This window comes from Hibiscus syriacus, unplaced genomic scaffold (assembly GCF_006381635.1).
Source record: "Hibiscus syriacus cultivar Baekdansim isolate YM2019G1 unplaced genomic scaffold, ASM638163v2 tig00117021_pilon, whole genome shotgun sequence".
NCBI lineage: Eukaryota > Viridiplantae > Streptophyta > Magnoliopsida > Malvales > Malvaceae > Hibiscus > Hibiscus syriacus.
In genome coordinates this window covers 1,996,054-2,009,088 of record NW_024063527.1, presented here as the reverse complement: position 1 = coordinate 2,009,088, position 13,035 = coordinate 1,996,054, and the positions used below count along the sequence as shown (strand labels likewise).

Here is a 13,035-nt window from a genome sequence, read left to right as displayed (position 1 = left end):
AAAATGATATACTTTACCCTAAATTATTCAACACTGTCTAAATATGTATATAGACACAAGAATATAGATGTATAGAAAATTATATAAGTTTATAACAGATATTGTGATCCGAATTTTACCAAAAAAATTATAATATAATCCACTCGATGAAGAATTATTTTGAGAAAAAATATATAAATTATATAATTTTGATTATAGTAAATTTATTATCATTTACCATAATTTTTTTCATATGTAGCTTTTACATAGAATTTGAATGTTATTTTGTTTTTTTTAATTTGTTAATATTATCTTATTCAAATTTTTTTTCTCAATAGTCTAAAATGATTATAAAATATTATACTTTTGATTTTTTAACTATTGACAACGACACGTATCAACAAACACAACTATTTAAACTCAGATTTTTAAGAAAACAATACCCTTTTTAATAATTTAGATCGTACGATAAGTTTATTATTTTGTCCAATTGTATAACATATGTACTGCTTTAAACAAAATTTTAAGCTTAAAATAATATTTTAAATATAAGAAGCATCAAAATATAAATGAAATTTACGAAGTATCTTGTGTCTATAAGGAAAAAAAATACAATATGTGCGTTGTTGTATTATCAATTATCTGTGGAGTAGATAATGACGGTGACAGGTTAATGTAAAGAGTATAAACGTGTATAGTAAATATAACAAAGAGATAAGATATGTTTAAATGATACTTTTAATATAAGGCTTAATAGGAAGATAAGTGTTAAAATTATATTGCTTTTTTTAAATAGATGTTTAATTTTTTTTAATTTATTTAAGTGTCTAATATTATAAATGTTATCACTTTAAATGTTCGGCTGTAATGATTATTAAAAACGATAGTTAAATGACACGTGTCACATTTATATGTTTCTTAAAAATTTATTTTTAAGAAACATATTAAAAATTTTAAAATCTAAAAAAAACTCAAATTTTTAAAAATCTCTTATTCTACTCCATTTTACTCCAATCGTCAGTTATCTCCAACTATTCATCCATCAACGAACGGCCACTTATACGTTATCAATCACCCATTAACCGATCGTAACTTTTACTATCATCTTAAAACCTAAAATTTTCATATCCTTGCACTTTAAAATCCCTTTGATCGACGATAATAATCTACCGTTTGGCCGACAGTTCCAGCTGATCGTTTGATCATTTGGTAGGCCGTTTGGCCTTTGCCACTTTCTCCATTTACCTTTTGATCTTATCATCTCTCTCTCTCTCTCTCTTTGTATATATATATATATCAAATCTCTCGTCTTTTGGTGAAAAACTCTTTCTTACTTCCAAATAACCCCCCTTTTCCAATTTCTTCTTATCTTGGGTATTAATCTGCTATCTCCACTCTTTTGCGATGGCTCCTCCCAATTCATCACATTTTATGCTCAGACCTCGAGGTTTACTTGCAGTTTTTTTTTTGGTTTCTTCAGCTCTCTCTACCATCAATTTATCATTTTACTCGACCCCATTAGAGCTAAGCTAGTTCTAATTTTGTTTCTATCAAATGTGATTTTTTTTGTTTCTTACTAACTTTTTAATTTATGTGGGTCTATATAACCATAACTGATTGGATCACCTTCCCCACTTTACAAGATCACAGCTGAGATGATAACGTTTTTACCTTGGGTTGACTATGTTTAACACAGATGTTTGTATCGTGGGCGTTGCTCGTACACCAATGGGTGGTTTCCTTGGCTCCATTTCCTCCTCTGCTACCCATCTTGGATCCTTAGCCATCAAGGGTAAACTCCTAAACCCCATTTTTTCAACTTCCTGTGAATGTATTTACTTCAAATTAGTGCTCCCCCCCAAATATGCAGCTGCCCTTCGAAGGGCAAACCTTGATCCGTCACTTGTGCAGGAGGTTTTCTTTGGGAATGTTCTTAGTGCAAACTTAGGCCAGGCTCCAGCTAGACAGGCTGCATTAGGTGCCGGTATTCCAAATTCCGTCATTTGCACCACTGTTAACAAAGTTTGTTCATATGGGATGAAAGGTAAAATCCTCTTTCTGCATTGAAGGATGTTGATTCTTTGATGCCTTATTGTTTATTCCTTGTTATCCCAGCGATGATTCTTGCATCGCAAACTATCCAGTTAGGCATCAATGATGTTGTGGTTGCTGGTGGTATGGAAAGCATGTCAAACGCACCCAAGTATTTGGTAGACGCAAGGTGTGCATCCATGTTTTTGTTCAGTCTTGAATTGTTTCATGCTGTTTTTTTTTTTGCAAAAAAAAAGAAAAAATAAATCAAAATTCATTGAATTAAGAGTGTACTTTGTCTTGCAAATGTTGATGAAATTTAGTGAACTTAACAATAATTCTGTAACTAGTTCAAAGAGTATTCTGACATAAGCATTGAACTGAAATTGCAGACCCTGTACCTGTCAGGGTCATTATGTAGTTAATTAGTCACTTTTTTTGGTTTAGCACATTTCCATTTTATGGTCCATGTTCGGGGTTCAGGGCTCCCTGTCCCAGCATGGTCGTCTCCAAGGTTCAAACATGGGTAATGGGTTCTCTCACATTGCACCCAACACTGGTTGGTGGTTCATTAGTCCCTTCCGTTTGGAGGGTTATTTTTTTCATGAAAATTTCATTTATAGGAATAGATTGGTGCTTCATTTGATGGATATGTCAGCGAACCTATATTTACACCATAGAATATTATTGATTGGTTAAAAGCTGATTTTCTGCTTCTTGCAGCTCTTAATAAAATGGATAGATCACTAAAGTATTTGTTGATCTTTTTATCTCTATGCTGTTGTAAGCCATTGAAAGTTCAATCTTCGATTTGTGGGCAGAAATGGATCTCGAATAGGACATAATACCATTGTAGATGGCATGCTCAAAGATGGGTTGTGGGATGTCTATAATGATTTTGGAATGGGAGTATGCGGAGATTTATGTGCTGTCCAACATAACATTACGCGAGAAGAGCAGGTTTGGGTTCTTTGTGGTCAATATGTTTAGCATTTCCATGTCTTTGTGATCCATATATTTTGCTCCTTCAATGGTATATAAACCACTTTTCCAAATACATTTTTATGCTTACATTGTTTTCTTATTTCTGTTGTCTGCTTATTTACCCCCTGCATATTACTATTTCAGGGGTAACCTTGTATCTTTCGGAGTTTTCTGCATATTAATGCTCTCCATATGTTATAATGTTCTCTTTGCAGGATGCTTATGCTATTCGTAGCTTTGAGCGTGGAATTGCTGCTCAAAACAATGGTCTCTTGGCCTGGGAAATAGTTCCAGTGTGGTTTCTAATCTCGCTCTGTAATTAATTTTTTTGATAAGAATTGTAGGCCACATTAAAAACCCCCTTCTTGATTATAGGAGCTTATAACCAAGCTCCTTAATCAGTGGAAGGAGGAAAAGAGTGCCTTAGAAATTTATTCAACACCTGAAATTACATAAGATACATCCAGAAAAACACCCCTTCAAAAACAGAAAAACAGAAGACACCCAAAAACAACCATAACCAACACCACTGACTTAGGGTAAACCAATTTAAAAACCTGATTGGTTTACCTCTTACAAAACTACCACCACCCTTACAGACTCGAAGTTTATTTTTTGCCCAAGAAAGCACAAAACATACAAACCAAAAATCTACAGACAATCAACCAATCCCCTGCTTAGCTAGCTTATCAGCCTCCATATTACAGCTCCTAGGAATCCATCTAAGAACAGCGTCCAAAGCATAAATAAGAGCCCCAATTTCCTGTACCAAATCCCGCAAGGAAGTAGGGGCAGGTTGTTGGTTCTTAATCCAATCCACTGCACTTTTGGAATCACTTTCGATAATAAGTCTTCCCTTCTTACACCAACCCGATGAATAGAAAAAATCAATTCCCTCCTTAATAGCTTTAAGTTCTGCCAGAATAGGAAGAGTAGACCCTACTGCTGTAGAGAAAGTGGCTAAGGTCGAGCTATTTGAATCTCTTAAAATACCTCCAATTCCACCTCTCAGCCCATCACTTGTAACTGCCCCATCCACGTTAAATTTAAACATATCCGATGGTGGAGGTGACCAACCATTAACCTTCTTTGAACAAGACGGTTGTGGAAACTGATCAGCCCGCGATGGATCCCCTACCAGCAGATCAGTCTGCAAACATGCTGTAGGGTATTTCGCAAGGTACCATTTAACCAACCTAAGTCTAATGAAGAAAAAAAGAGTTGTGTTGTCCAAATTTCCGTTGTCAAACACCACCAAGTTTCTAGCCTTCCAAATGGACCATTAGACGACAGCCGGGATAAACCTCCAAATAATAGAATTCTGCCGTAGGTTTGCCCAAGAACAGAGGAGGGAAATGGGATCTTGAGGCAAAGCAGTAGAAATATCCCATAACTTTAGTAATTTAATCCAAATTTCTCTTGCAACAGAACACAATAAGAATAGGTGCTCTACTGTTTCCTCAAGATAACCACATAACGGACAAAGAACATTATCCAAAGGGATTCCCCTTTTCCTCAACTCCACTCGGACTGCCAATTTACGATGGCGAACCTGCCACATAAAGGTTTGGACTCTAGGAGGAGCCAAACCTGTCCACACCCATTTCTTCCATTCAAACTTGCATTCAGAATTGCTCGACAACGTCTGTCTATAAGACTTGACTGAGAACAAACCAGCCCCATTCCCCGACCAAGCAAGAAAATCTTCCACAGAACCGGAAACCGCAATATTTTCGAGCAAAGACATAAGAGTAATCCACTGCTCCAATTCCCAATCAAAAAGGTTTCTTCTTAAAAGAATATTCCAAACCCAAACATTATTATGAAAACCACCAAACTCGGCTACAAGCCCCCGTTTATTCGTCGACAAAGCAAAAATCTTGGGAAATTGAGCTTTCAATGTCAAATTATTCACCCAAACATCAGTCCAGAAGGCAATCGACCTACCATTCCCCAATTGGATCTTGGAATTTGTTCTCAAACACTCTCCCATTGTATTATCTTTAACATAATTATTCAAAATACCCCTCCATACCCAAGAATCTATAGGTGAAGCGGCATGTGATAATGCAAGAGATAAGTTGCTAACGTTATTTTTACAGCATATCATTTTTTCCACTGACTGTTTTTCTCATTTGCGAATTTCCAAACCCATTTCCCAAGCAAGGCTCTATTCATCAACCTAATATCAAGGATTCCCAACCCTCCCTCTTCAAAAGGCTTACACACCAAATTCCAATTCACCCAGTGAATTCGATTCTTAGATTGATTTTCTCCCCAAAGAAAGTTAGCCATCAACGTATTTAGTTTCTGAGTTACCTTTACTGGAATTTTGAAAATAGAGAGAAAAAAAACCGGTAAAGAAGACAACACAGATTTAACCAACACAAGTCTACCAGCCATCGATAAAGAATTAGCTTTCCAACCTGCTAGTCTTCTAATGAAAATTTGGATTACCGGTTCCCACAAACCTATAGAATTCCTACTTGAACCAATCGGTAAACCGAGGTACGTCATCGGAAAAGACCCCACTCCACAACCTGCTTCATTCGCCCAGTCCATAATCCTATCAACCCCTACATTGACTCCATACAAAGTGCTCTTTGACAAATTTAAATGCAGCCCCGTCATAACACTGAAAACCCTCAAAACTCTCCTAATATTCAAGATATGCATCGGTGAATCACTGCAGAATAAAATTAGATCATCTGCAAACTGTAGATGGGTCAAATGGAAGGAATTACCATCCCTACCGATTCTGAACCCTTGGAAAAGGCCTACATCTGCAGCCTTGATCAATATTAGGTTTAAAAGTTCCCCAACTAAATTGAACAGAAGAGGGGACAGACTGCATCCTTGTCTCAACCCTTTAGAAATGTGAAATTCCTTCGTAGGAAACCCATTCACTAACACCGAGATAGAGGCTGTAGAAATGCAACGATCAATCCAAGAAATCCATTTTTCCCCAAAGCCCATAACCTTCATTAATCTCAGTAAAATTGGCCATTCAACTGAATCATATGCCCTTCGGAAATCAACTTTGAAGACTACTCCACGTCTCCCCCTTTTCCTCCAATACTCAATGCCTTCATTAGCCAAAAGAGCACAATCAAGCAATTGTCTTCCCGGAATGATGGCAAATTGCGATGGGCTAACAATGTCATTAATAACTGAAACTAGCATTTTCGAAAGCACTTTAGAAATTATTTTATAAATGCTGCTAACAAGACTTATGGGTCTAAAATCTTCAATTACCTCTGGATTCAGTTTTTTGGGGATTAGAGAAATGAACGAATGATTAACCCCATTCTCCCATTGCCTACCTTTGTGGAAATCTTGAACAAATTTCATAATATTCTCCTTCATTAGAGGCCAGAATTTTTTAAAAAATCCCATAGTAAATCCATCCGGACCAGGTGCCTTCGCGCTGTCCGAATAAAAGATTGCCTCCCACACTTCCTTTTCCGAAAAAGCAGCCTCTAAACCTTCCATTTGATCATCTGTTAATTTGGCGAAGTTCAGATTAATTTCGTCCACCTCCAGAGTTGACTTGTCATTGTAACTGAACTTAAAAAAATCTGAAATAGCAGCTCTAATCTGATCCGGATCAGTAACCTCAACACCCGCCACTTTCAAGGACGAAATTGCATTTACTCTGCTCCTATTCAAGGTACATAAGTGGAAGAATCTGGTATTTCTATCCCCATTCGTTATCCACTTTTGTCTTGACTTCTGTAGCCAAATACTTTCTTCCTTCCTGTGCAAATTCCACAAATCATTCCTCCAACGCAGAAGCTGCTCCCTGTCCTGAGCAGAAATGCCGCCACCTTGAGACCTCAATTCCAACTCATGTATCCTTGTTTCCACAACAGAAATCTCCTTCGAAAACCCCTTCTGATTTGAGTTTGGACAATTTTTTATTGCTTTCTTCATTCCTTGTAATATACTAAGCAAACCCCGTCGACCTTGCTCCGTTTTCAAATTAAAAATCGAGTTCCGAATCACCCCATCAAACCCATCTTCCTCTAACAAATAGTTGAAAAACCGAAAAGGTTTAGGACCCCATTCTGTACAATCTTCTTCAAGCAACAAAGGATTATGATCAGATAGGGATTTAGGTAACAGCTTTAGAATTGCTTTCGGAAAATTCTTAAAGAAGTTATCCGTTAATAAAAACCGATCTAGTCTTATCCAAGTTGAAAACTCCCTATTATTGCACCACGTAAACCTCCCTCCAACTAACGGTAAATCCACAAAATTAAAACCATGTACAAAAGCGTTAAAAATATCCACAGAATGCCAATTTTGAGCCACCCCAATTTTCTCCTCTGGATCGAGGTAGGCGTTGAAATCCCCCCCTACACACACTGGCAACTCTAGAGTTTACACAAAACTGCTCAGCTCCCTGAAGAAAACCTCCTTATCAGCCTCTACTGCCGGACCATATACGTTAATAATAACACAATCAAAATTGCTAGCCTTAAATTTCCCTGATAAAGCAATAAATCTATTATGATAAAATTCCCTAGTGACTTCAAAGAAATTATCATTCCACAAACAAATTAAGCCCCCTGCAGATCCAACTGCTGGCTGACAGCATTTTCCTTTCAACCAAGTACCTCCCAATTTCCTCCAAAATCCATTCTGGAACTTATTCAGTTTAGTTTCCTGCAAAAGCAGAAAGGTAGGTTTAACTCTGGTGACTAATCTAGCAACAGCTCGTACTTTTTCTGATTTCCCCAGTCCCCTAACATTCCAAGAGATCATTTTCAAATGAGTCATTTAAATAGCACTGATAACAACCTAAAACAACCAGTCACCAGCACTCAGGAATCCCGAGGATCTCCTATCAACTCCATCCTCATTATCTGGTCTTCAAAAACATCCTGCCCTTCTTTAAAGGAAATCCCCAACAAGTCACAAACCTCCCTGGTAGCAGCTGCTTCACACCTAGCATGACCCGAAGGGTGTGAATGTTCTGAAGTACTCCTATCATGATCCAAAGAATCCCTACAAAAACTCCTATCCACCCTTCTATATATTCTATCAAGAAAAGTAATAGAAACTTCACCGTCCGAGCCAACACTACCGGAATTGGTGGGAGCAATTCTTAACTTCCTGTGGTTTGCATTATTCCAGGGACGAGACAGGAATTGGACCGAGTTCTTAAAACTAATTCCCTCCTTTCCCCTTGATTTGCATTTATCATCCAAAGGAATTATGGAGCACTTCGCACCCTGATTCCCATCTCGCTCTCTGACACTCGAACTCAAAAGAGAACCACGAGAACCTTCCTTCTCTGAACCATCTTCTAGAGCCGCAACCATCGAGTCTGACTTCTGAAAATCAACCCCCTCCTTCATCCGATAAACATTCTGAATATCATCCCCCGAATCAGTTACTAAAACCAACTTATTACCAACATTTTTAATACTAGAAAAACCATTTGAGGGCCTACTAGTCTCCACCGACCCCAAATTAAAATTAAACCCATTAATTTGGTCACAATTTCCAGTCCCCAAAGAGACAACTCCCTTACTCACTCCCTTTTCTCTTCCATCAAGAAATTCCCCCAACACTTCCTGCTGACCTGGATCTCCACTTGATGCAGTCTCCACCAAACATAAATTAATAGTCCCACTACAATCACCAACTTCTGTCTCCTTGACACATCCCTCGCCACGCGTGCCGACCCCACATGGAGAATCCCGAACCTATGCTTCCACTCTGACCTGAGAGCCTGACAACTTCTGACAACCCAATAACCCATCCTGCCCCTCCACTTCAGCCCCTTGGCTCCACTCCTGTGAATTCTCCGCCCAAGGATCCACGGTGCCGACTTCTTCAACCACCTCGTCTAACACCGGGAAAAAATCTCCACCTCCTTCCACCTTAATTTTAACAGTAAACAACCTACCGGACGTATTAACAAAGACCTGAGGAGGTATATCAAACGGACTTGCCACCCTAACCATCAAGCGAGCCGCTCTGCAATCCGATCTCAGAACAGATTGCTCCTGAATCTTCACTAGAGAGCCCCAACTACAAGCTAAACTAGTGAAAAAATCAACTGACCAGCAGTTTAGAGGGACACCTATCAAAGAAACCGTACAATACGTCAAAGGGACATTATTCACGTCCAAGACAGGTTCCAACCTATCAAACCAGAATGATAGAGCCTCCCATTTCTCTTCCACCGTTGCTACTTTCTCCTCGACCGATCGGAAAACTATTAAGCACGCATTATTAGCATGACCCCAACGAGCCACCTTAGCATTGATACCTTCAGTAATGAGAGCCCTCTGCACAAAATCAACTTCAAAGGACTCCTTACAAATTCCAGTCAAAGACGCTCTCAACCACGAACTTTCCTCCTTAGGAATGAACACATCCAAAGGATTCTTCCCCTCCCTAGAGACTCCAAAACTGTTGACTCCCCTGAAAACTCCATAACTACTCCCCTTCATGCCCTCACCTTTCTTAACTCCCACAACCGTATCCTTATACGACCTTCCATCATAAAACTTGTTCACCGGCATCTTCCCTCCATCGTTAACCCGGGACTTCAAGCTTTTTCCCCCAAGCTCCTCTGTTCGTACACTCCTGGCCCCCGCCACGCTACTATGCACCGAACTCCTCAAACTATTCTTCCTCTGGAATCTCGCAATCGAAACCGAAATTTTCCTCCCATCAATCAAAACATTATTCATCCTACCCTTTGCAAGGAGCAGATCCTCTCTACTTGCAAACGTGCAATACTTATAATTTGGTCTCCTATTAACGAAAGGAATGAACACCTTAATCACTTTACCATAACGATTAAAACGTTCCCATAACTCCCTTCTGTTCACATACCTGCTAAGGTTATCCATGAAGGCAACCCAAGAGACTCCTCCAGGCAAAGATCTACCTTTGTCTGAAGAAACACTACCCCCCGAGATCTCACACGCTCTCTCTCTAACTTTCTCACTCATCCTTTTTTGTTTACTGGACAATTTACGATCCGCTCTGTAATTAATTGAATTTATGTTATTCTGTCATCATAAATGCCCAAATTTGTACATGCAGGTTGAAGTTTCTGGAGGAAGAGGGAAACCGTCCACTGTTGTAGATAAGGATGAAGGTTTAAGAATGGTATAAAGAAAAACTCTGCTTGGAACGTATGTTCTGTGCTGTGTTCTAACATTTGGTTGTCCTAACTAAATGTCTAATTACATGTAAGGTTTCGGAATCCGGTTTTCATTGTTAGAATTTTTGTGACCCATATATATATTGCTTCTTTATACAAATGTAGTAGTAGCCTCGACCAGCTGCAGTAAAAGAATAAAAGGAAAACTAGTGAAGGTGTTGGCTCGTTGCTTTTCACTTTTAACATGTTTGGAGGTGTGTGCATTACCTTTAATGGATTCTAGACTTGCCTTGTAACTGAATCCCTTTTTTCTTCTTCCCTCTAACCGGTCCTGTCCAAATCATTACAAATTACCACGAAGAACTTGGTTCCGTAATAGCAGTAGCATTTCCAGGTTGTATCATATAAGATCCAGCATTTTGAGGGTTATCAATTATTTTGGACTCAATAATCTAAACATAACTGCTCAAATAATAACGAACATCCTTGCTTAATCTCAATACAGGCTTCACTGCTGATCATCTTTCTCATCTTTATCCATTTTCTAGTTTGATGCTGCCAAATTGAGGAAGCTTAAACCAAGCTTTAAAGCCAATGGAGGAACTGTTACGGCTTGCAATGTTTCTAGCATTAGGTCTCTCCTCTCAATCTCTTCCCTTCATATTTATTATGTTCTTATACGTGCAAAACATCAGGAATGTGACCTCAGTTGCATTCTTCTCCTATGTTCTTTGTAATAATCTGCTCTTGCAAATTGGAAGAATATGCTGTGTTTTAGCGACATCTCTTTTTACAAAATATTCTTTCTTTGATAATAAATTGGCTGTTGCTTATAACTTTAACATATTGGAGATTAATGGTATACCTTTTTAGTTATGAGCTGATCATTATGTTGGGCAGTGATGGTGCAGCAGCATTGGTACTAGTAAGTGGGGGGAAGGCAATTGAGCTTGGTTTGCAAATGGTTGCTAGGATCCGAGGATATGCTGATGCTGCTCAGGTATTGCAAATAATAGCTATTGTATTTAACTTCATGCTGGCTTAGTTTTATATAAAATGCTGAAGGAGCTTGCCTTGACAGGCACCTGAATGGTTTACGACAGCTCCAGCCCTTGCCATACCAAAAGCCATTGCAAGTGCTGGTTTGGAGGCTTCTCAGATTGATTACTACGAAATAAACGAAGCTTTTTCAGTAAGTAAATAGGCTAATACTTTTTGATAGTCTAGTATCCTGGTATTCAAGTGGTCCATTTCTTTTTTATTCCTGAAAATCAATAGTCCATGTTTTAATCTCTTTGCAGGTTGTGGCTATTGCAAAAAAGAAACTTCTTCGCCTTAATCCTGTAAGTCATCAACTATCCTCTAAATTTTAATTGAATTGTTCATTCATGTAATATGTACTCGACTCTTTCTTTTTCCGGGGTTTGTTTTGTCTTGTACATCATGCTTTTTAAGCTTTGATATACGGTTTATATGATTTTGAAATGTCTCGGTCCATTTTTTCTTAAATGCAGGAAAAGATTAATGCTCATGGTGGAGCTGTTTCTTTGGGACATCCATTAGGGTGCAGTGGAGCTCGTATATTAGCCACATTGTTGGGGGTAATTCATAGGATTTTATATATAGTTTTAACAACCCTATTTCCTTTTTGATGATCTATGTTACTTTTGACTCTTCATTTTTCTTGAAGTATCCATGTTTGATGCCTCTGTTTGATACATTTTCGGACATGAGTATGGGATATGACCTGCTAAGAACCTTCCAAATTACACAGAAAAATGGATCGTACCTGTGTCACACGTCTATATCCAACTATAACCCTTTTGTCTGAGTAACAAGGCTAATGATTGTGCTTAGATAACACAGCCCAATTTTTCTTTCACATGCACACACACACACATGCAGCACCTCCTGCTCTAACTCCTGTATCAGGAACTGATAGATGATGCATTTATTCTTTTCTTTTAAAATGGATAATAAATCAAATAAATTTTACCGTTCAGCTTTGGCTTTTGTTTAAGAGAATTAGGTATTAATGTATTGCAGGTGTTAAGACATAAGAAAGGAAGGTTCGGAGTTGGTGGAATCTGCAATGGTGGTGGTGGAGCATCTGCCCTTTTGAGCTAATGTATGTCCTCTCTAAAATATATAGTAAAGTGTATGCTCTTCCGTTACCCTTAATTTGTGAAATCTCGCTGCATATAGCCGGTTCCAGGTTCCTATTAGAGTTTTTCAGCATAACCAAAGAAATAACATAGCACGATTATACTAGTAACTTCTTGTTATAGTGTCAGATACATATATTTGATACAAAGGTATTCGATTCTTCGTAGTTTGCAATATACTTAGAGGCTATGTGTTGGGCAAAGATGCATGTTTCTAGGTTCCTTGAGAACATCTCTTAACTACCATATGGCTTGCTATATATTTTGTATGTATAACTGTTCGAAATAGTGGTGATGAGAAATGTTAGTGACAAAGAATCTTGTATTTTGCAGGCTGGAACAGGATGCCAAAGTGGGACGGTCATCGTTATGAAACCGATAATTTTATTGTCAAATTTGCCGGTGATTTTTTTTTCTTTTAAAGTTGAATAGAATATAAGTCAGAGAGCACAGGTTTTATGGATTCAGATAGCTGTTGATCTTTAGAGCATTCAATCAGCAGCTCATGAGACGGCAGAAAAAGGAAGAATCCATAGTGGAACAAAAAACACAAGAAAGGGTTAGTTTATGTCAGTTTAAAGCATGTCACAATGTTCCATAAATTGTACAACGTTCATTGACAAAATCTTAATGTTATATTTTCTGGATTCTTCCAGTCTTCATTTTTTTCTTTCGAGACAATTGTACTCTTTAACAATAGGGTACGAACCGGAACGTGAGAAAAATGGTTTAAAATATGACATAATA

The 13,035-nt window shown here is 38.1% G+C and overlaps 1 protein-coding gene across 1 annotated transcript; it reads left to right on the top strand.

The window, feature by feature from the left end:
* The first annotated feature begins 1,315 nt into the window (after nucleotides 1–1,315).
* Nucleotides 1,316–12,864, top strand: LOC120195848 (probable acetyl-CoA acetyltransferase, cytosolic 2). Its single transcript, XM_039197786.1, has 14 exons — nucleotides 1,316–1,426; nucleotides 1,676–1,771; nucleotides 1,850–2,023; nucleotides 2,095–2,200; nucleotides 2,832–2,970; nucleotides 3,210–3,287; nucleotides 10,063–10,128; nucleotides 10,672–10,757; nucleotides 11,024–11,123; nucleotides 11,205–11,315; nucleotides 11,425–11,466; nucleotides 11,638–11,724; nucleotides 12,170–12,251; nucleotides 12,622–12,864. Exons 1-13 carry the CDS (start codon nucleotides 1,384–1,386, stop codon nucleotides 12,248–12,250), a joined length of 1,209 nt encoding a protein of 402 aa, XP_039053717.1. The 5' UTR covers nucleotides 1,316–1,383; the 3' UTR covers nucleotide 12,251; nucleotides 12,622–12,864.
* The last annotated feature ends 171 nt before the right edge of the window (nucleotides 12,865–13,035 follow it).